Raw genomic sequence first — 24,907 nt, forward strand, 5'->3', positions numbered from 1 at the left:
CAGAAGAAGTAGGGCAATGTGTTTTGGGGTGTCTTTTTACATATACCCATGCTCGGTGAGAGAAATCTCTCAAAAAAGACAACTTTTCCCATTTTTTTTTATACAAAGTTGTCATTTGACAGATATTTCTCACAAAGTTTGTGTATATGTAAAAAATACACCCCAAAACACATTGCCCTACTTCTCCTTATACCACATGTGACACTTTTTTGCAGCCTAGGTGCGCAAAGGGGCCCAAATTCCAATGAGTACCTTTTAGGAGGGCATTTTTAGGCATTTGGATTCCAGACTTCTTCTCACGCTTTAGGGCCCCTATAATACCAGGGCAGTATAAATACCCCACAAGTGACCCCATTTTGGAAAGAAGACACCCCAAGGTAATCCGTGAGGTGCATGGCGAGTTCCTAGAATATTTTTCTTTTTTTTTTGGCACAAGTTAGCGGAAAATGATTTTGTAAGAGGAACAAATAAAAATAATTTTTCCCCTAACTTGTGCCAAAAAAAAACCCCAAAAACTCTCCATGCCCCTCACAGAATACCTTGGGGTGTCTTCTTTCCAAAATGGGGTCACTTGTGGGGTATTTATACTGCCCTGGCAGTTTAGGGGCCCTAAAGCGTGAGAAGAAGTCTGGAATATAAATTTAAAATAAAAAAAAAAAGGGTACGCATTTGGATTCCGTGAGGGGTATGGCGAGTTCATGTGAGATTTTATTTTTGTCACAAGTTAGTGGAATATGAGACTTTGTGAGAAAATAATAATTTCCGCTAACTTTTGCCAAATTCTTCTATGAACTCGCCATGCCCCTCAAAAGTGATCTTTTTATAGCGCCACAGTGTTTTTGCAGTGATCAGGAAAAAAAATACTCTGTCACTGAGGTGGGGCGGACTGAGCGCAAGTGTGCGCACAAGATCGGGAAGAACACTGCATTTTTGTAGAGCCTATAGAACATGTCCTATTCTTGTTCGCAATTGCTATTGACCCATGTGTTAGTATAGATCCCCCGGAATCTATCATGCATTCCAAAAATAGCACATACTTTTACACCATTTACAGGGGCCCTAATCAGGTTAAACCAATTTTTGGTAGTTTTACCATTTTTTTTTTATTAATACAAGAAATTATATCACTTCTGGTATGGAAGTCTGTGGATTACAGACATTTCTGGAATGCGTATTTAAACCAGTTTGTATAAGAGGCACTTTTAGGTTTTGTTTTTTCATTCCTGATGAAGGGAAAATGTGTCACTAAAATGTGTTGAGTCTTAATAAATAATTCTCCAGGAAGTGGCATCCTTTTCTCCATCCTGGGTGACTGCCGGCAAGTGAACTGACAGGCGGACTTCATGCAAGAGGAACAAGTACATAAGCTGATCGACCCTCCCCCAAGTAGAGTAAGTACTAAGCTGTTAGCCTTTCCATTATTTGAAAAACATTTGGACAACTTGTAACTTACTGCATTTGCTCATTCTAAACTGTCTTAATAGTATGGAAAAAAAAAAAAAAAAAAGGAAATACGCATATCTCTGCTATGAATATTGCATGCTACCAAATCAAATATTTAAGTTTTACCTTTTCTTCCATTTTAATTCGTTTTTCTTCTTCTTTTTTTCGTTTTTCTTCTTGTTTGGCTCTTTAAGAGACAAAATAGACAATTTTGTGTAAAGAAATGTTTAATCCTGTAACACCAATACATAATGGTTAGTCTAACATGAAGGCTCCATAACAACAAGGTTTATCAGAGACTACATGTGCATGGAAACTGTGCCTTCACAATCAAGGCAGAAACCTGTGTTAGGAGTGTTGTGCTTTTTCATAGGTATATAACATTTATATCTAAAATCATAAATCATAGTGGATTTGATTATATATAAGAGGCCATATTGTGACATTCATCATTTTGTATGTATTTTAAATTAAGCCGAAAGAGGTTCATGGAGAGGACACCGTTCATAAAAAATTTTTTCTCTGTAGATGTACCACAGTCTGAGAAGTCATTCTTGTCTACTTATAGATTTATGACTGAGATAAGAATATTCTCTAGACGCATCTGGTGCTAATTACCCCTACAGTTTAAGGTCTATTGATGAAGCAGAAAATCTGTGATATCTGTATACAAGTATAACCTTAGTTTTGTTTTTAGAATAAGAATCAATAGGACACATGAATTGTACTATATTATTGGATTTTATGAAGGACGTCAATGCATCTTATATATTTCTCACTAAGAACGAATACACCCCAAAAGCATGATGAGAAGAACTTTAAGAGTAGGCTTTGTTAGCGAGACAGAGTTATTTTAACTAACAATCAACCGTTGACGTGACAGAGGAGACATGTCTGTGATTATATTCTTATCAATACCATAAATTTGATAGCTTGGGAAACGTCTCAAATGGTACCCAAATGTCTATGCTTTAATTGGTATATATGTGTCAAAGATAATCCCTTAGCTCCGATTTAGGATTCCAGATGACATGGGTATGGAATGTGAGACAATTCAGTCCTGGACATTTAACCATGATGCTAGTAGCTTATGCGATAGCGCCACTTAGGTATGAATAGTTAACTGCGCAGTCAAAATGCATTCTGGGTGATAGTGACATCACAGTCATTCATATGCAAACGCCTAACCGACAATGATTGGAAAACTCCAAGTCAGGAAGGTATGTCTAACTGATAAGTTGGTGATTATAAAACACACACACACACACACACACACACACACACACACACACACACACACGAAGGGAACACAGAAAAGAAAGAAAGAGGGGGGGGAGAGAAAGAGGAAGACTCCAGGAGAAAACCCAATGATCAAGACGGACTTTAGAGCTGACTTCCCTTAGACTCTGCGTATCTGCATTCTTGGGTAACGCATAACTTTATTATGTTTAGTATTGATTGAATTAATTGGCTTGAAATTTTCTAACTCCTCTGTTTAGTGCGGATGTATAATGTTAAAAGTGCAACATCAATATTATCACTATTCAGTAAAGATGCATATTACTGAATAAAATATCAAATTTTGATATCTGAGAAACTGTTTGAAATATTCAAATTCCATAGTCATTATCTGGCCCATTTGTAAGATGTGTAGCAATTAGGGATCGAACAATTATCGGCTGATATTAATGATTTTCTCATTTACAGGTATCTGCATGTAACCGTACAGATATGCAAATAATGTGTCCAGCGCGTTATTAGGACCCTTTCACACGAGAGTTTTCCACGCGGGTGCAATGCGTGACGTGAACGCATTGCACCCTCACTGAATCCGGACCCATACATTTCTATGGGGCTGTGCACACGAGCAGTGATTTTCATGCATCACTTCTTGCATTGCGAGAAAATCGCAGCATGTTCTATATTCTATAAGAAAATATGTGGCGCATTGGAAAGACACAAAATCAAGGTAGAGGTGCTTACAGTAAAGAGGAATCACCCTTCCTCTGGGCGCATTGCTCCGGACTAAAAAAAAATACCTAGTAGCCATTGGCTCCTGAACTGAAAAATTTAGGAGCCAAATCAAATTTTTAGTCGCCAAATCGAAACCGAATTAAAATTTTGGTATCGTGACAACGCTACGCCGATCAGATCGGCATAGGGTTGTTTTGATACTAAAATTTTGATTCGCTTTTGTCACCATAAAAAAGTATTGCGATACTCAATACCGCGCAAAAAAAAAAAAAACACCAAAAAAAGCTGCGTGCCTTTCGCATTTTATGAAACATTCGGCCCATAATAGAACAGTCCTATCCTATTTTTTGGGGTGACAAGGTGACTAAAAAATGGCGAATGCTCACCGCATAGGAGACATTTTTTAAGAAATTAATAGTTTGGACAGCGCTATGTAATATGTTTATTTATTTATTGTTTATATATTTTATATGTAAAATTGGGAAAGGGGGGGATTTAAACTTAATATTTTAGGGTACTTTCACACTAGTGTTTTTCTTTTCCGGCATAGAGTTCCGTCCTAGGGGCTCAATATCGGAAAAGAACTGATCAGGCATATCCCTATGCATTCTGAATAGAGAGTAATCCGTTCAGGATGCATCAGGATGTCTTCAGTTCAGTCATTTTGACTGATCAGGCAAAAGATAAAACCGCAGCATGCTACGGTTTTATCTCAGACGAAAAAACTGAAGATTTGCCTGAATGTCGGATCCAGCATTCAAAATACCGGAATGCACCTGCACTAAATCCGGACCCATTCACTTCTATGGGGCTGCGTGAAAATCGCAAGCATCCGCAAGCAAGTACGGATGCGGTGCGATTTTCACTCATGGTTGCTAGGATGAAAGTCTATTCACTATTATTTTTCCTTATAACATGGTTATAAGGGAAAATAATAGCATTCTTTAATACAGAATGCATAGTAGAAGGTCAATATAATAAACATTGGTGGTGCAGTGCGCCACGGGGTGGGATTGCAGGAGCCTGGTGAAGACTGTGCTGCACAGGAAGAGGGGGGGGAGAGAGGAGCGCTGGAAGTTTGAATCTCGCGCCTCTCTCCCTGCACCAATCAGCACCCTGGACAGCAGCACTCAGCACCACGGCCAGCACCGCCTCTCCCAAATGCACGGACTGATTGGTGGTGTATAATCACACCACCGATCAGTCTTTTTCTGGTCCATCGGGTCACCAGGGACCCGAATGGACCAGAAAGGCAGCAAACCGCAGGTCTGAATTGACCTGCGGTTTTCTGCGATTGCCGATACGGGGGAAGAAAGGGAAAATAATAGCAATCTACGCAACACCAAACCCAAAACTCAACTTCTGTGAAGTTCGGGTCTGGGTACCACATTCTGTTTTTTATCACGCGCGTGCAAAACAAATTGCACCAGCGCGATAAAAACTGAACGGAAAGCAATCGCAGTCAAAACTGACTGCAATTGGGGACCTACTCGCTCAGGTTTGCTGCAACGCATCCGGACACGCTAGTCTGCAAGGGGCCTAACAGAACATGAGCGTGCTGCTGTCAGCGCGCTCATGTTCCCTCGGCAGCATAGGGGAGGAGTCGTCACTCTCCCTCCCCCTGTGCTGCGCTGCAAATGAGGAGACACGGGAGGAGGAGGGGCGCCACTGCGCCACCAATGAAAGGTAACGTCTAATTACAAATACAGAAAGCGGTGCCCAGCCTATATGACAGGAAGCTGTGATCAGTTAACCCCTCAGGTGCCACACCCGAGGGGTTAACTGTTGCCGCCGATTGCAGCTCCATGTCAGAGGCAGGGTGCCGGCTGTGCGATTCTGCCGCTGGCACACCCGCCTCCTGTATTAAACGTTAATGATCATTGGTGGCGCAGTGTGCCCTCCCCAGTATTCAAATCATTGGTGGCAGTGGCCACAGGGTACCCGCCCCTCATCACTGGTGGTAGCGGCAGCTTCTGATTGGAGCCACAGCTGTGTAATCCTGGGGCTCCGATCAGTTACCATGGCAACATGGATGCTACTGAAGCCACGGCTGCCATGGTAAGATCCTGGCTGCTGTGTGTACTATGCACAGGGAGAAGGGAGAGTGTGAAGTCCTATTTACCCTAATAGAGCTCTTTCAGGGTGACTAGGACAAGGGATTAAAACATCCCAGGTTCTAGCCTCTAAGGGGGGGAAAAAAAAAAAAGTTACTAACCACTTCACATCCACTCATAGTATATAAACCTCCTATGGGTGGACGTTCTGGAACATCCATAATATTAGGTATTGCCGCGTCCGTAAGAACCTTTTGTATAAAAATATCACATTACCCAAGACTTTTTTTGTCACCTTACATCACAAAAAGTGTAACAAGTGATCAAAGAGTAATATGAATCCTAAAATTTGTATCTCATAAGAAAAAAAATGAGCCCCTACATAAGACAAATCGACCCCCCGAATTTGGTTTTTTAACTGCTTTATTATGTATAACAACCAAAAAAAGTGATATATTTGGTATTGTCGCATCCGTAACAATCTGCTCTATAAAAACAGCACACATTGAAAATGTTCATCTGACAGGTTAGAGTAACAAAAAAATAAAAACTGTGCCAAAATCAGCTCTTTTTTGTTACCTTCATAGCCGAAAAAAGACATTTGTCCATCCAGTTCGGCCTGTCATCCTGCAAGTTGATCCAGAGGAAGGCAAAAAAAACCCTGTGAGGTAGAAGCCAATTTTCCTCACTTTAGGGGAATAAAAATTCCTTCCCGAATCCAATCAGAATAAATACCTGGATCAACTATATCTCTCTAGCAGCTATAGCCTGTAATATTATTACGCTCCAGAAATACATCCAGGCCCCTCTTGAATTCCTTTATTGTACTCGCCATCACCACCTCCTCAGGCATAGAGTTCCATAGTCTCACTGCTCTTACCGTAAAGAATCCTCTTCTATGTTTGTGTACAAACCTTCTTTCCTCCAGACGCATAGGATGTCCCCTCGTCAGTCACCGTCCTGGGAATAAATAGATGACTGGATATATCTCTGTACTGACCCCTGATATATTTATATATATTAATTAGATCTCCTCTCAGTCGTCTTTTTTCTAAAGTGAATAACCCTAATTTTGATAATCTTTCAGGGTACTGTAGTTGCTCCATTCCAGTTATTACTTTAGTTGCCCTCCTCTGGACCCTCTCCAGCGCTGCTATGTCTGCTTTGTTCACTGGAGCCCAGAACTGTACACAGTACTCCATGTGTGGTCTGACTAATGATTTGTAAAGTGGTAGGACTATGTTCTCATCACGGGCATCTATGCCCTTTTGATGCAACCCATTATCTTATTTGCCTTGGCAGCAGATGCCTGACACTGTTTTTTGCAGCTTAGTTTGCGGTTTATTAAAATTCCTAGATCTTTTTCCATGTCAGTGTTACCGAGTGTTTTACCATTTAATAAGTATGGGTGACTTGCATTATTCCTTCCCATGTGCCTCACAAAAAGTGCAATATAGAAAATGGGGTCACTTTTTTGGAGTTTCCAATCTAGGAGTGCATCAGGAGGGCTTCAAATGTGATGTGGCATAAAAAAATAAAACCTGCAAAATCTACCTGCCAAAAACCAAATGGCGATCCTTTCCTTCTGTGACCGTACAGCAGTTTATGACCACATATGGGGCGTTTCTGTAAACTACAGAATCCGAGCCATAGATAGTTTTGTTTGGCTGTTAACCCTTGCTTTGTTACTGGAAAAATGGAAAAGGTCATCTCCATTTCCCATTAATTCTTGTGGAACACCTAAAGGGTTAAAACAGTTTCTAAAATCAGTTTTGAATACCTTTAAGGGTGTCGTTTCTATTATTCTTTAGGGGCTATAAAGATTTTTGTGAGGGAGGTACCCCGAGTAAACTACTGGTTTCCATTATAGCGAACCAAAAGCCCCCCCAAAGAATTAGACAAATACTGACGGGTGACGGGCGTAGATTGGAAGGAGGAGTGGAGATGGAGAGAGAGTTTGTTAAGTACTTTGACAGTTTATATCGATCTAGCGTGACAGATTCAGTGACTGAAATAGATGACTATTTAGAACAGGTTAGGATCCCGGTGCTGTCGGACTCGGACTCTGCCCCCTTGAGCGCCCCCATCTCTTTGGAGGAGCTACAGGTGGCCTTGCATGAGACCCGGGGTTCCTCGGTGCCTGGATCGGACGGGCTCCCATTTGGCATATACAAGTGCCATGCGGAGATACTTCTGCCTGGACTGTTACAGGTCCTAAATGAATCTAGCAAATGTGGAAGGCTGCCCCCCTCTCTGACTGAAGCAACGGTCACACTGATCCTTAAGAAAGAGAAAATGGGCAATAAAGTGGAGGATTACCGCCCTATATCGTTGCTTAACGCAGACTATAAAATAGTTGCAAAAGTTCTCTCCAATAGGCTAAAAAAAGTAATAACCCGCCTGGTCCATGTAGATCAGACCGGGTTCATCCCCGGGCGACAGATACAGTCCAACATACGCCGGACCATCCTGAATATTCAGATTGGGGGGGGGGAGGACCGCTCCATCCTGGCATTGGATGCCGCTAAGGCGTTCGATCGGGTGGAGTGGCCCTTCCTCTGGTGCGTTATGCATAGGATGAATCTGGGCCAGGAATTTATTGGATGGGTTAAATTGCTATACAGTGAAGCAACAGCCAGAATCAAGGTTAATGGGGTGCTTACCCCTGCCGTTTCCCTAAAGCGGGGGACACGTCAGGGATGCCCCCTCTCCCCACTTCTCTTCTCAATTTTCATGGAACCCCTCGCCTGCAGAATACGGGCTGAAACCGGTATAGTGGGTTTCGGGGGGAGAGGGACAGATGAGAAGATCTGTCTATACGCAGATGACGTCTTACTCTACCTGAATGACGGATGGAGAAGCGTTCCCGATGTTATGCGGATAACAGAGGAATTCGGCAGAATTGCCGGATATGAGATAAACTGGACAAAGTCTGTACTCTTTCCCCTGAACCGGATGCCGCCCCTGAATGATCTTAGGATCAGAATCATTGCCCCTACAGACCATTTAGATTACCTTGGGATAAAAATCAGTAATACCATTATGGATTATAATAAGCTAAACATTACCCCTTTAGTTGTGAAGATAAAAAAAAAAATAAGGGTATGGCAGAAACTTCCGCTTTCGCAGATTAACAGGATTGCGCTAATTAAAATGATTCTGTTGCCTTGGATACTGTACACGGTTAGTTCCTGTCCAGCTTGGATTGAGGACAGTGTTTTCAATTTGATTGACCGCTTGATAAATGACCTGATATGGGGCAGAAAGAGGGTCCGCATTAAATTACAATATTTGCGAATGCTGCCAAGTAATGGTGGCCTAGGCTTACCCCACTTCCAAATTTACTACCTGTGTGCACAGCTACAATGGTGTGTTAATACTGGGGACGGAGCACTACTATCCCATATCCTAGGTCAACGCCAACAGCATGCAAACAATATTTTTAGTACACTCGAAACTGGGCTGTTTCAGCGCGCAGACTACTGCTGCCCCATTGGGGCCGCGCTACAGAAATCCTGGAATAAAATTAAGGCACTTATTCAGGCCCCCCAAATTCTGGACTTCTCCCCGTTATGGGATAACCCCGTGTTAACAGAATTCGGGATACTTAACGAAAATGAATATTGGACTCGTAGAGGTATCACATTAATTTCACATATATACACGAAAGGGAAAATTAAATCAATAGGAGAATTGACACAACGGACACCAATAACTGCATTAGAGCACTATAGATACTGCCAATTACAACACGCATTAGTAAGCACACTTAAAAAAACACCTTTGACAAGTTTCACGCAGGGGTTTCTATTATTTTGTTACAACATCGTAGGTAATAAAGTTAAGATTTCACTAATATATAGGAGATTTATTGAGGAATTAAGCTCCATCACTAAATTTAAAAGTGTAGATAAATGGAAGACGGACATTGGGGATTGTAACCCCCTACAGTGGCGGGAAATATACCAAAATATTAAGAAGGCTTCCCTTTCACGACAACACCGATTGATACAATTCAAAATAATACATCGCCTATACGTTACCCCGAGTCTCTTATCCAAAATGTACAGTAATAAGGGTCAGGAGTTTAGCTGCCTGAAATGCTCCTTTGCAGCCGCAGGGTTTGTACACATGCTGTGGGACTGCCCTGCCATTAGGACCTTTTGGGGCAATATATTCCAGACCATGGCGGTAAACTGTAGGAATAACCCCCCTTTTACTATCCAAGTAGCTGTGCTTGGACTCTTTCCCTCCGAGTACAAAAATAGTACCACCAAAAAAGAACAGGCGTACTGGTTGAAGGGACTTCTTTTGGCCAAGGTGATAATTCTGAGACAGTGGGTGAAAGATAGACCTCCTATAATAAATGAATGGCAAAGCTTAATGACCAGAATAACACACTTCGAGGATATGAAACGACGTGGGGTGAGAAATGCCATATGAATGGGCGTATACAGAGGGGAAATGGCGGGAGGAAACACTCTGATTGGAACCTATTGACCATCTACTACTGTGACTAGTACTTCACCATAATTTAATAAACTACTTGCATTCTTATATAATAAACTCCATCGGCACTGTCCACACTAGATGGAATTGATAAAATGCTCGGAGAAATACCCCAGAAAGGAGTAGGGAGACCTCGCCGCCCCACGTGGTGGCCGCACCAATGCCAGACGGGACGGGTGGGGGGATGATGAGGGGGGGGGGTGGTTTTTCTGGGTTTTGACATTCATGCCAGAGAATTGACGCAAAAATTGAGTTATTCTATTATAGATGTGCTTCTACATATGCATGCTCTCTGGTATGGAAGCGATATACTGTTTTAAATGATTCGATACATGTGTGTATTTTTGTGATTAGCTATCTGTTTTATTTTGTTTATATTTGGAAAAAAAAAACAATAAAGATATATTTATATAAAAAAAAAAAAAAGGGTGTCGTTTCTAAAATGGGGTCATTTTTGGGTGGTTTCTATATGCAAGCCTCAAAAAAGTTACTTCAGACCTGAACTGGTCCTTAAAAGGCGGGTTTTGGAAATTTTCTGAAAAATTTAAAGATTTGCTTTTAAACTTCTAAGCCTTCTAACGGCACCAATAAATAAAACGACATTCAAAAAAGATCCAAACATGAAGTAGACAAAGTGAATGAAGTAATTATTTTTGGAGGCATCTATTATAAAAGTAGAGAAATTGAAATTTGCTAATAAAAATTTGATAAATTTGGTATTTTTTTATAATTAAAAATGAAATTTTGTGACTCAATGTTATCACTGTCCTGAAGTACAATATGTGACGAGAAAACAATCTCAGAATAGCCTGGATGAGTAAAAGCGTTTTAAACTTATTACCACATAAAGGGACACGTCAGATTTGCAAAAATGGCAGGAAGGGAGAAACGGCCCGGATGTGAAATGGTTAAATTTAAAAGTAAAAAAAAAAAATAATAATAATATTAGTCGATCCCTAGTAGCAATACTACCAGATATCAGATTGGTCATGGTTTGAGCAGAGCAAGGGTTCGTATCTATCCTTACCACTATTGAATTTTATCTCTCATAATTGTGGTCGGGACGTTGTATATATTATGTTTGACAAGTGAGGGCTCTTTCACACTTGCGTTCTTGTCTTCCGGCATAGAGTTCGTCGTCGGGGCTCTATGCCGGAAGAATCCTGATCAGGATTATCCCAATGCATTCTGAATGGAGTGAAATCCGTTCAGGATGCATCAGGATGTCTTCAGTTCCGGAACGGAACTTTTTGGGCCGGAGAAAATACCGCAGCATGCTGCGCTTTTTGTTCCGGCCAAAAATCCTGAAGACTTGACGCAAGGCCGGATCCGGAATTAATGCCCATTGAAAGGCATTGATCCGGACTTAAGCTAAACGTCGTTTCGGCGCATTGCCGGATCCGACGTTTAGCTTTTTTTTTTTTTTTTTTTTTAGAGTGGTTACCATGGCTGCCGGGACGCTAAGGTCCTGGCAGCCATGGTAAAGTGTAGGGGGGAGCAGCATACTTAGCGTCCGTGCGGCTCTCCAGAGTGACGTCAGGGCGCCCCACGCACATGGATGACGTGATCACATGGCACATCATCCATGCGCATGGGGCGCTCCAGCAGCGCCGCGGCCTTCTCAAACAGCTGATCGGGGGTGGTCTCGGGTGTCGGACCCCCGTCGATCAGAAGCTGATGATCCATCCAGAGGACAGATCATCAGTTGAATGAAAGTGCAGAACCCCTTTAAGCTTTGATTGTATTTTAAGTTATTGTATAATCATTTATATTTTTGCATAGACACTTGTGACAGATGTGGACATCATTCTTTGATTCAGCTAAGAAAGCTCCCACATAATCCAGCTCTCAGACCATACCTTATCTTCTCCAGAGCACGAAGGTTCCTTCCTACCGAAGAGAAAACGCTTTCTTGCTACATCATATATGCTATTCTGTTAGTACAGACCCCATTACAAGATGTCCACTATAGCTAGATATTTACATACCAGCGTTCGCAAAACAATGCACACTGCGCAGATGCCAAGTCTTAACGCTATTCTTATTTTCACATTTCAGCCAATCTAACAATGCCACATGCCTCAGGGGGAATGCCTCTCTGATGTCTATATAAAATACTGTACTTCCTGTAATAAATTAGAATTTGCTGTGACCAATGTGAGTGTCACTTATTTTCTCCGTGCATGTAAAAGCCTTGGCTTGCCACTAATTTGGAGCAGTAGAGCAAACAATCAGCCCCGATTGAGGGAATCAGTTGGCGCCCAACGTGGGGCTCAGGAGAAGTAACGTTGCTAGCCGAAGTTTTGGGGTTCACAGAGCACGGTGAACCATGTTTGAGGAGGACTGCAGCCTCAGAGACAACACGAGAAAATGTTTGTTCTCACCTGCTTCTTGCTGCGCCCCTGTGCTAAGGTAATCTGTTCTGCTATTGAGATAACATACGTAGTAGCAACTTTGGCTGATGTAAAATCCTGAGTTCCTAGAATCCAGAAAGTTTGAGTTGTTCTACTGTGTGCGTTTGTCTGTGTAGTTTGTGTCAGGCACCTTCACAGTTAATGGTTAAGCAGAGCAATAGAAATACCCTGGAAGCAGGGCAGAGCTGCATTAGGGGCTACTAAATTATCTGTCCTGTTTAGACGGAGGGTGTAGCCCCGGGGTGCTCCGGGACAGGGCTTGATTTAGGGGTTACTGATTTATGTGTCTTAGTGACGGAGGGTGTAACCCCGGGTAGAACGAGTGGGACTCAAATTAAGGGCCACTAAATTATTCTGGTGAAGGAGGGCGTGGCCTTGGGGAGTCCCGGGAGGACTATAAATTATCTGCCTGAGAGTGGCGGAGGGTTAGTCCTAGACTGTCGGACCAGACGTGGTAGTTAATATTCTGCAGAGGGGTGAGCTTTGCTTGGGAGCGTAAAGGAGAAGCCCGCTTCTGTCTTGGTTGTGTGTGTAGACTGAGTAAATCCATGTGACTCTTAACCCTAGGAGTACTAAGTGGCACCGTGATTTAGTGGGGAAGCTAGTCTTGGAAAGATTCAGAAAGACACTGTGTATGTTATAAAGGATCATGGATGTGAAGAAGTTGAAAATTATAGAATGCGAGTTAAAATGGAGAATTGAGTGTGTGGAAGTAAGCAATACTAAGCATTGTGGAAAGTTTAGTGATGATGCAGTGCAGCGCTGATGAAGAAATTCTGTGTATCTGTGAGCCCCACAATGTGCGTGTCTGTTGCCCGGTGACGATAGAGTGAGACAGGGGGCCGTAGCTGCACGGGGGGAGTGACATCAGAACACTGCAATACTAAGATATATTGGATATAATAAAATAAAAAAATGTGCGTGAGGTACTGAGTGTGTGTATGTATGGAGCACGTATGTACAGTCGTGGCCAAAAGTTGAGAATTACAAAAAGATTGAAAACTGGAAAAGTTGCTGTTTAAGTTTTTATAATGGCAATTTGCATATACTCCAGAATGTTATGAAGAGTGATCAGATGAATTGCATAGTCCTTCTTTGCCATGAAAATTAACTTAATCCCAAAAAAAAAAAAAAAAAAAAAAACTTTCCACTGCATTTCATTGCTGTCATTAACCACTTCAGCCCCTCTAGCTGAAACACCCTTAATGACCAGGCCACTTTTTACACTTCTGCACTACACTACTTTCACTGTTTATTGCTCTGTCATGCAACTTACCACCCAAATGAATTTTACCTCCTTTTCTTCTCACTAAGAGCTTTCATTTGGTGGTATTTAATTGCTGCTGACATTGTTACTTTTTTGTTATTAATCGAAAATGTAACGCAATTTTTGCAAAAAAACAAAACAAAAATTTTTTCACTTTCAGTTGTAATTTTTTTTTCAAAAATGACATCCATATATAAATTTTGCACTAAATTTATTGTTCTACACGTCTGATTAAAATAAATTTGGGGAAAAAAAATGGTTTGGGTAAAAGTTATAGCATTTACAAACTATGGTACAAAAATGTGAATTTCCGCTTTTTGAAGCTGCTCTGACTTTCTGAGCACCTGTCATGTTTTCTGAGGTTCTACAATGCCCAGACAGTAGAAAAACCCCACAAATGACCCCATTTCGGAAAGTAGACACCCTAAGGTATTCGCTGATGGGCATAGTGAGTTCATAGAATTTTTTTTTGTTGTCACAAGTTAGCGGAAATTTTTTTTAAATTTATTTTTTCCTTACAAAGTCTCATTCTCAACTGACAAAAAATAAAAAACTTCCATGAACTCACTATGCCCATCATGAAATACCTTGGGGTGTCTTCTTTCCAAAATGGGGTCACTTGTGGGGTAGTTATACTGCCCTGGCATTTTAGGGGCCCAAATGCGTGCAAAGTAGTTTGCAATCAAAAACTGTAAAAAATGGCCTGTGAAATCCGGAAGGTGCTCTTTGGAATGTGGGCCGATTTGCCCACCTAGGCTGCAAAAAAGTGTCACACGTGGTATCGCCGTACTCAGGAGAAGTTGGGGAATGTGTTTTGGGGTGTCATTTTACATATACCCATGCTGGGTGAGGGTCAAATGCCACCTTTGTATAAAAAAAAAAGGGAAAAGTTGTCTTTTGCTGAGATATTTCTCTCACCCAGCATGAGTATATGTAAAATGACACCCCAAAACACATTCCCCAACTTCTCCTGAGTACGGCTATACCACATGTGACACTTTTTTGCAGCCTAGATGCGCAAAGGTGCCCACATTCCTTTTAGGAGGGCATTTTTAGACATTTGGATCCCAGACTTCTTCTCACACTTTAGGGCCCCTAAAAAGCCAGGGCAGTATAAATACCCCACATGTGACCCCATTTTGAAAAGAAGACACCCCAAGGTATTCAATGAGGGGCATGGCGAGTTCATAGAAATTTTTTATTTTTTTGCATAAGTTAGCGGAAATATATATATTTTTTTCCTTACAAAGTCTCACTTTCCGCTAACTTGGGACAAAAATTTCAATCTTTCATGTACTCAATATGCCCCTCAGCGAATACCTTGGGGTGTCTTTCCAAAATGGGGTCATTTGTAGGGTGTTTGTACTACCCTGGCATTTGAGGGTCTCCGCAATCATTACATGTATGGCCAGCATTAGGAGTTTCTGCTATTCTCCTTATATCGAGCATACAGGTAATGAGATTTTTTTTTTCCCCCGTTCAGCCTCTGGGCTGAAAGAAAAAAATGAACGGCACAGATTTCTTCATTCGTATTGATCAATGTGGATGAAAAAAGCTCTGCCCCCAAAAAAAAAAAAAAAAAAAAAAAAAAACACACAAAGGGGGAAAGGCGTCTGACAGGACATAGGAGCTCTGCCCAACATCCATACCCACTTAGCTCGTATGCCCTGGCAAACCCGATTTCTCCATTCACATCAATCGATGTGGATGAATAAATCATTGCCAGGATTTTTTTATTTTATTTTTTATATACAAAGTGTTTGCCAAACATATGAACACCGCCACCTCCTCAGCTCATATGCCTCGGCAAAAGTATCTTTTACTGCAGAGGAGAAATCTCGTCTTGCAGCGCCGCATACACCGACTTTTGTGTAATCTGACAGCAGCGCAATGCTTCTGTCAGAATACACATCAGTGCTGCAGCTAGTCGATCGGTTGGTCCGCCTGGAAGGTTAAAAAAAAAAAAAAAAAAGAAAAAAACTAGGCGGCAACGCAATAATTTTATTAACTTTATAATAACCTTTGAACAGAACATATGAACTTTATTTAACTTTTGGAACTGTATGTTAACTTTTTTGCTTACTGGTGATTTTTTTTTTTGTTTTTTTACCTTTATAGGACAAACCTCTCCTTCCCCATGGGACAATGTGCAAAGCGCAAATCGCCCAAAGATGTAGCGAAGTGCATTATGCACTTTGTCCCAGGTGAAAGGAGAGGTTTGCAGCAGCTGTGTGTGAAAGGGCCCTAATAGCCCTGTGTACCTGTCCTGTGAGATGTGATCCCTATGCTAAGTGTACCTTAGGATATTGATACTTTGGAGAGAGTTCAGAGAAGAGCTACTAAACTACATGGATTGCTGGATAAAACTTACCAAGAAAGATTAAAGAACCTTAACATGTATAGCTTGGAAGAAAGACTACACAGAGGGGGATTTTAAATACATAAAGGGAAATCAACAAGGTAAAAGGAGAGAATATTTAAAAGAAAAACCGCTACAAGAGGACATAGTTTTAAATTAGCGGGGCAAAGGTTTAAAAGTAATATCAGGAAGTATTGCTTTACTGAGAGAGTAGTGGAATGCATGGAATTGCCATTGCCTGCAGAAGTGGTAGCTGCAAATACAGTGAAGGAGTTTAAGCATGCATGGGATAGGCATAAGGCCACCTTCATATAAGATAGGGCCAGGGGCTATCCATAGTACTTAGTATATTGGGCAGACTAGATGGGCCAAATGTTTCTTATCTGCCGACACATTCTATGTGTCTATGTACTTTTGTGTGGTACATCCGGAAAGAAACAAACACTCACCTAAGCATAGGGCAGGGTGGTCAGGGCAGTCAGGACAGAAATAGCGGGTGTCACGCCTTATTCCACTCCTGCTACAGACACATCATCTTTTTCGGGGTGACAGTTGGGTTGAGGTACCAGCAACGACATTGGGGAAATGTCGATCGTGTAGACGGCTAACTACACTGGTGGATGGGGCCACGGAACCTCCAGGGTACAGGAGGTTCTCGATGATCTCTTCCTGAAATTTAAGGAAGGATCCTGTTCTCCCAGCCTTACTGTAGAGAACAAAAACTATTATACAGAGCCAATTGAATTATATATACAGACACCTTCTTATACCAGCGTCTGGTTCTGCGGGAAACTAAATACGGAGCCAGCACCTGGTCATTGAAGTCCACCCGTCCCATGTGAAGGTTATAGTCGTGGACTGAGAGGGGCTTTTCAATGACACTGGTTGCTCGATCAATTTGGATTGTCGTGTCTGCGTGAATGGAGGAGAGCATGTAAACGTCACGCTTGTCTCTCCATTTCACCGCAAGCAATTCTTCGTTACACAAGGCAGCCCTCTCCCCCCCCTTGCAAGAGGGGTGGTAACGAGCCATTGGGGGAAGCTCGCGCGACTAGTTTGCGTGGTGCCACAGCAGCCAATCTGTTCTAGGAACAAATGCCTGAAGAGGGCCACACTTGTGTAGAAATTGTCCACATAAAGATGGTACCCCTTGCCAAATAAGGGTGACACCAAGTCCCAGACTGTCTTCCCACTGCTCCCCAGGTAGTCAGGGCAACCAACCGGCTCCAGGGTCTGATCTTTTTCCTCATAGATCCAAAATTTGTGGGTATAGCCTGTGGCCCTTTCACAGAGCTTATACAATTTGACCCTATACCGGGCGCGCTTGCTTGGGATGTATTGTTTGAAGCCAAGGCGCCCGGTAAAATGTATTAGGGACTCGTCTACGCAGATGTTTTGCTCAGGGGTATACAAATCTGCAAATTTCTGGTTGAAGAGGTCTATGAGGGGCCGAATTTTGTGAAGCCGGTCAAAACCCTCTGGGACGGGAGGTGGTGTTGTCTCTAAAGTGCAGGAAACACGGGATGACCTCTAATCGTGCCCTGGACATGGCAGCAGAGAACATGGGCATGTGATGAATTGGGTTTGTGGACCAATATAACCGCAATTCATGCTTTTTGGTTAGACCCATGCTGAGGAGAAGGCCCAGAAAAGTTTTAATTTCGGAAACTTGGACTGGTTTCCACCGGAAAGGCTGGGCATAAGAGCTTCCTGGGTTTGCGGATATAAATTGTGTGGCATACCGGTTTGTTTCTGCCACGACTGTCCAAGAGCTCCACAGTCAAGAACAGCTCAAAAAATCCCAGGGCCGAACCGATCTGAGCTGTCTCAACCCGAACTCCAGACTGGGCGGTGAAAGGGGGAACTACTGGTGCGGCTAAAGTTGGGGACTGCAAATCAGGATTTGCCAGCACCTCAGGGATTCTAGGGGGTCTGCAGGCCTGTCTGTGCGGTGGCTGCAACGGGGTAACGACTGCACGTGCCACTGAACCAGCTTCAACTGCCCTTCTGGTGCTCGCCACTTCACCATGTTCTACGGCAGTGCTGGTACTAGGTCCAGGGAGGGCTGCGATGCTGGTGTATGCCTCACCACGTAATATGACAGCGCCAGCCCCACTCTGCTGCCCTTGAAGCGGATCCTGCGCAACCTGTGGTCTAGCGACACGGGGCCGGGTACGCCTGGTGGTATCAGGGACCTCAACCTCCTTGTCCGAACTTTGGGTCAGACTGCCACTGCTTTCTACAGGTTCATATTCTGACCCGCTAGATTCATCAGATGAGGGTTCCCATTCCTCATCCGACTGGGTCAGAAGCCTGTAGGCCTCTTCAGAAAAATACCCCCTGTTTGACATTTGGGCTACTAAATTTAGGGGTATTCCCTGAGACTACCCAAGAAAAAAAGCAAGCCTGTCTTACAAATGGGAGGCTAGCGAAGTACCGGAGGCCGCTGCGGTTGATAAAAAAAAGAATATATATTTTTTTTTTAATCGCCGCAGCGCTTGTAAAGTGATTGTGCAGTGATTAAAAAATATAATGTTTGTCATTACGGCAGGGCGGGCGTGGGTGAACGCACATGTGGGCGACCGATCAGGCCTGATCGGGCAAAAACTGCGTTTTGGGTGGAGGGCGAGCTAAGGTGACACTAATACTATTATAGATCTGACTGTGATCAGTTCTGATTACTTACACAGATACTATAAAAGTACAAGTGCTGATTAGCGATACGCTAATCAGCGACTGCGGTGCGGTGGGTGCTAAACGATCGCTAAACTACCTAACCAAGGGGCCTAAACTATCCTAAAACCTTACAGTCAATACCAGTGGGAAAAAAAATGTGACAGTTTACACTGATCACTTTTTTCCTTTCACTAGGTGGATGACAAGGGCAAGAAGGGGTGATCAAGGGGTTAATTGGGGTGCAGGGGGGTGATCCGGGGCTAAGTGTGCTGTTTGGTGCTACTCACTGTGATGCCTGCTCCTCTGCCGAGACCAACCGACCAAAAGGACCAGCAAAGGAGCAGGGAAGCCATTTAACACATTATATTTACAAATACAATGTGTTAGATGGCATGTGATTGTTTTTTTTTTAAATCAGCTTGCCAGCCACGATCATTGGCTGGCAAGCTGATGACGTTAAACCCCACCCCCCCCCCCACCCCCCCTCCCCTCGAACTATTGCCGGCCCGCGATGCGCATGCATCGCTGCGTGACTCTGCTGCCTACGGACCGCGATCCTGCGTTAGGTGGTCCGGAGGCGGTTAAAGGACCTGCTGAAACCATTTCAGTAATCGTCTTGTTAACTCAGGGGAGAATGTTGACGAGCACAAGGCTGGAGATCATTATGTCAGGCTGATTGGGTTAAAATGGCAGACTTGACCTGTTAAAAGGAGGGTGATGCTTTTAATCATTGTTCTTCCATTGTTAACCATGGTGACCTGCAAAGAAACGCGTGCAGCCATCATTGCGTTGCATAAAAATGGCTTCACAGGCAAGGATATTGTGACTACCAGATTGCACCTCAATCAACAATTAACCACTTCAGCCCCGCTAGGTGAAACCCCCTTCATGACCAGAGCACTTTTTACACTTCGGCACTACACTACTTTCACCGTTTATCGCTCGGTCATGCAACTTACCATACAAATGAATTTTACCTCCTTTTCTTCTCACTAATAGAGCTTTCATTTGGTGGTATTTCATTGCTGCTGGCATTTTTACTTTTTTTGTTATTAATCAAAATGTGACATTTTTCACTTTCAGCTGTAAAATTTTGCAAAAAAACGACATCCATATATAAATTTTTCGCCAAATTTATTGTTCTACATGTCTTTGATAAAAATAAAAAAAAATGTTTGGGCAAAAAAAAAAAAATTGTTTGGGTAAAAGTTATAGCATTTACAAACTATGGTACAAAAATGTGAATTTCCGCTTTTTGAAACAGCTCTGACTTTCTGAGCACCTGTCATGATTCCTGAGGTTCTAGAATGCCCAAACAGTAGAAAACCCCTACAAATGACCCCATTTCGGAAAGTAGACACCCTAAGGTATTCGCTGATGGGCACAGTGAGTTCATAGAACTTTTTATTTTTTGTCACAAGTTAGCGGAAAATGATGAGGATTTTATTTTTTATATTTTTTCTTACAGTCTCATATTCCACTAAGGCTACTTTCACACTAGCGTTCGGGCGGATCCGTTCTGAACGGATCCGCTCATAATAATGCAGACGGAGGCTCCGTTCAGAACGGATCCTTCTGCATTAAAATGGCAAAAAAAAAAAGCTAAGTGTGAAAATAGCCTCGGACGGATCCGTCCAGACTTTCAATGTAAAGTCAATGGGGGACGGATCCGCTTGAAGATTGAGCCACATTGTGGCATCTTCAAACGGATCCGTCCCCATTGACTTACATTGTAAGTCTGGACGGATCCTCACGGATCCGCACGCCTCCGCACGGCCAGGCGGACACCCGAACTCTGCAAGCAGCGTTTAGCTGTCCGCCTGTCCGTGCGGAGGCGAGCGGAGGCTGAACGCCGCCAGACTGATGCAGTCTGAGCGGATCCGCTCCATTCAGACTGCATCAGGGCTGGACGGCTGCGTTCGGGTCCGCTCGTGAGCCCCTTCAAACGGAGCTCACGAGCGGACACCCGAACGCTAGTGTGAAAGTAGCCTAACTTGCGACAAAAAATAAAAAATTCTAGGAACTCGCCATGCCCCTCACAAAATACCTTGGGGTGTCTTCTTTCCAAAATGGGGTCACTTGTGGCGTAGTTATACTGCCCTGGCAATTTAGGGGCCCATATGTGTGAGAAGTACTTTGCAATCAAAATCTGTAAAAAATGACCGGTGAAATCAGAAAGGTGCACTTTGGAATATGTGCCCCTTTGCCCACCTTGGCATCAAAAAAGTGTCACACATCTGGTATCGCCGTACTCAGGAGAAGTTGGGGAATGTGTTTTGGGGTGTCATTTTACATATACCCATGCTGGGTGAGAGAAATAGCTTGGCAAAAGACAACTTTTCCCATTTTTTTTATACAAAGTTGGCATTTGACCAAGATATTTTTCTCAGCCAGCATGGGTATATGTAAAATGACACCCCAAAACACATTGCCCAACTTCTCCTGAGTACGGCGATACCAGATGTGTCACACTTTTTTGCTGCCAAGGTGGGCAAAGGGGCACATATTCCAAAGTGCACCTTTCGGATTTTGCATGGCATTTTTTTTACACATTTTGATTGCAAAGTTCTTCTCACACATTTGGGCCCCTAAATTGCCAGGGCAGTATAACTACGCCACAAGTGACCCCATTTTGGAAAGAAGACACCCCAAGGTATTCCGTGAGGGGCATGGCGAGTTCCTAGAATTTTTCATTTTTTGTCGCATTTGTGATCAATGACAGGGGGGTGATCACCCATATAGACTCCCTGATCACCCCCCTATCATTGATCACCCCCCTGTAAGGCTCCATTCAGACGTCCGTATAATTTTTACGGATCCATGGATCGGATCCGCAAAACACATGCGGACGTCTGAATGGAGCCTTACAGGGGGGTTATCAATGACAGGGGGTTATCAGGGTGATCACCCCCCCTGTAAGGCTCCATTCAGACATCCGCATGATTTTTACGGATCCATGGATCGGATCCACAAAACACATGCGGACGTCTGAATGGAGCCTTACAGGGGGGTTATCAATGACAGGGGGTGATCAGGGTGATCACCCCCCTGTCACTGATCACCCCCCCAGTAAGGCTCCATTCAGACATCCGCATGATTTTTTACGGATCCATGGATACATGGATCGGATCCACAAAACACATGCGGACGTCTGAATGGAGCCTTACAAGGGGGTTATCAATGACAGGGGGTGATCAGGGTGATCACCCCCCGTCACTGATCACCCCCCCCCTGTAAGGCTCCATTCAGACATCCGCATGATTTTTTACGGATCCATGGATAGGATCCACAAAACACATGCGGACGTCTGAATGGAGCCTTACAGGGGGGTTATCAATGACTGGGGGGTGATCAGGGAGTGTATATGGGTGATCACCCGCCTGTCATTGATCACCCCCTGTAAGGCTCCACTCAGACTTCCGCATGTGTTTTGCGGATCCGATCCATGTATCCATGGATCCGTAAAAATCATGCAGACTTCTGAATGGAGCCTTACAGGGGGGTGATCAGGGAGTTTATATGGGGTGATCAGGGGTTTATAAGGGGTTAATAAGTGACGGGGGGGTGTAGTGTAGTGTAGTGTGGTGTTTGGTGGGACTGTATTGACCTACCTGAGTCCTCTGGTGGTCGATCCTAACAAAAGGGACCACCAGAGGACCAGGTAGGAGGTATATTAGACGCTGTTATGAAAACAGCGTCTAATATACTTGTTAGGGGTTAAAAAATTCGGATCTCCAGCCTGCCAGCGAGCGATCTGGCTTTAGGCCAAAAAGGAGTGAAATTATTAAAAAGTTTCTCACAGGAGTGAACACAGGGGGGGGGGGGGCACTGTGCCACCAATGTTTCTTATACTGGGGTGTTGGGGGGGGGGGGGGGGGGGGGGGGCACACTGTACAGGGAGTCTAAGAAAGAATCGAATGAGTCACTAAGTTGGATCTTTAGATTCTTTTCACCTGTGACTTATTCGATTCTTTCTCAGACTCCCTGCACACTTATGTCAGTGACTCAGAGCTGCTAGTGCTTGCCTTGCCTCAGCTCTGATTGGTTGGTGGGCGGGGAGGGGAGGGGCTGGCAGAAGCAGCTTCCACTCTGGGATCAGATTACACTCCTCCCTGCTGCCAGCGGCTCTGCTAAAAAGTCTTGTCGCCATTTGTAAATTCTAAGTCGCATTGGCGACAATTTTGGTCGCCATCTGGAGCCCTGTAACAGGTATATTAGACGCTGTTTTGATAACAGCGTCTAATATACCTGCTACCTGGTCCTCTGGTGGTCCCTTTTGTTTGGATCGACCACCAGAGGACACAGGTAGCTCAGTAAAGTAGCACCAAACACCACTACACCCCCCCCCCCCCCTTGTCACTTATTAACCCTTTATGAACCACTGATCACCCCATACAGACTCCCTGATTACCCCCCTGTCATTGATCACCCCCCTTTAAGGCTCCATTCAGACGTCCGTATGATTTTTACGGATCCACAGATACATGGATCGGATACGCAAAACACATACGGACGTCTGAATGGAGCCTTACAGGGGGGTGATCACCTCATATACACTCCCTGATCACCCCCTGTAATTGATCACCCCCCTGTCATTGATCCATTCAGACGTCCGTATGTGTTTTGCGGATCCGATCCATGTATCCGTAAAAATCATACGGCCGTCTGAATGGAGCCTTACAGGGGGGTGATCAGGGAATCTATATGGGTGATCACCTCCCTGTCATTGATCACCCCCCTGTAAGACTCCATTCAGACGTCCGTATGTGTTTTGCGGATTCAATCCATGTAGCCGTAAAAATCATACGGACGTCTGAATGGAGCTTTACAGGGGGGTGATCAATGACACGGGGGTGATCAGGGAATCTATATGGGTGATCACACACACACACACACCCCCCCCCCCCATTTTGGAAAGAAGACACCCCAAGGTATTTTGTGATGGGCATAGTGAGTTCATGGAAGTTTTTATTTTTTGTCACAAGTTAGTGGAATATGAGACTTTGTAAGAAAAATAAAAATGAAAATCATTTTCCGCTAACTTGTAACAAAAAATAAAAAGTTCTATGAACTCACTATGCCCTTCAGTGAATACCTTAGGGTGTCTACTTTCCGAAATGGGGTCATTTGTGGGGTGTTTGTACTGTCTGGGCATTGTAGAACCTCAGGAAACATGACAGGTGCTCAGGAAGTCATAGCTGCTTCAAAAAGCTGAAATTCACATTTTTGTACCATAGTTTGTAAATGCTATAACTTTTACCCCAATTTTTTTTATTTTTATCAAAGACATGTAGAACAATAAATTTAGCGAAAAATGTATATATGGATGTCATTTTTTTTTGCAAAATTTTACAACTGAAAGTGAAAAAATTTGCAAAAAAAATCGTTAAATTTTGATTAATGACAAAAAAAGTAAAAATGTCAGCAGCAATGAAATACCACCAAATGAAAGCTCTATTAGTGAGAAGAAAAAGAGGTAAAATTCATTTGGGTGGTAAGTTGCATGACCGAGCAATAAACTGTGAAAGTAGTGTAGTGCAGAAGTGTAAAAAGTGAGTCATTAAGGGGGTTTCAGCTAGCGGGGTTGAAGTGGTTAAATTAGGGAACTTCCTGCCCGGCAGCCATCTTAGTTACTGGTATTTTTCTGGATACGGCTACAATCGTGAAACAATACACATAGATCCAAGTACCAGCACAAGGGGTACTCACTCGAGTCAGTACATGAAGGATGCACATATACCTATAATTAGTCATGACCGGTAGTATTGTTTAAGTGTGCTTGCATGGCAAGACCACTTACTATTATCTTACATATATATTATAGCCAAATTTACCACCCTAACTCGCCCTAACTGGTGAGCTATTGCTTTGTGGAACGTTTTGCTGAATGGTTCACGAAATATCAGCGTTTTTGTGGCGAAATTGTTCCCATCGGAATGAATGGCGGAATGTTCAAAACTAGAGTGGAAGCTGACAAAAGCTAGAGTGTGAGCTGAAAAATCAGGACATGATTTCTAAACTGCAAACACTCCCTCACTTTCAAGCCCACCTACACAAATCTTATATTAAAATGTTCAGCTATCCCTGCTGCAACTAAAAATGACCATAAGCCATAGTCCTGACAGTTTTCACAATATGACCATTTGTTTGCAACTCACGCCGCCCATTGACATTCATTGAAACTCCACTCTAGCCACATCAAATTTGAAGG

At 43.3% G+C, this 24,907-nt stretch overlaps 1 protein-coding gene across 1 annotated transcript in view; it reads right to left on the reverse strand.

Annotated features, from left to right (window-relative positions):
• CHAF1A (chromatin assembly factor 1 subunit A) overlaps positions 1–24,907 on the reverse strand; it is a 251,216-nt gene that overhangs the window by 145,980 nt on the left and 80,329 nt on the right. Inside the window, exon 5 of the mRNA XM_044306655.1 lies at positions 1,570–1,630. Coding sequence (XP_044162590.1) covers positions 1,570–1,630 — 61 coding nt within the window. The remainder of the gene's footprint in view (positions 1–1,569; positions 1,631–24,907) is intronic.

This window comes from Bufo gargarizans, chromosome 1, assembly GCF_014858855.1.
Source record: "Bufo gargarizans isolate SCDJY-AF-19 chromosome 1, ASM1485885v1, whole genome shotgun sequence".
Taxonomy (NCBI): Eukaryota; Metazoa; Chordata; class Amphibia; order Anura; family Bufonidae; genus Bufo; species Bufo gargarizans.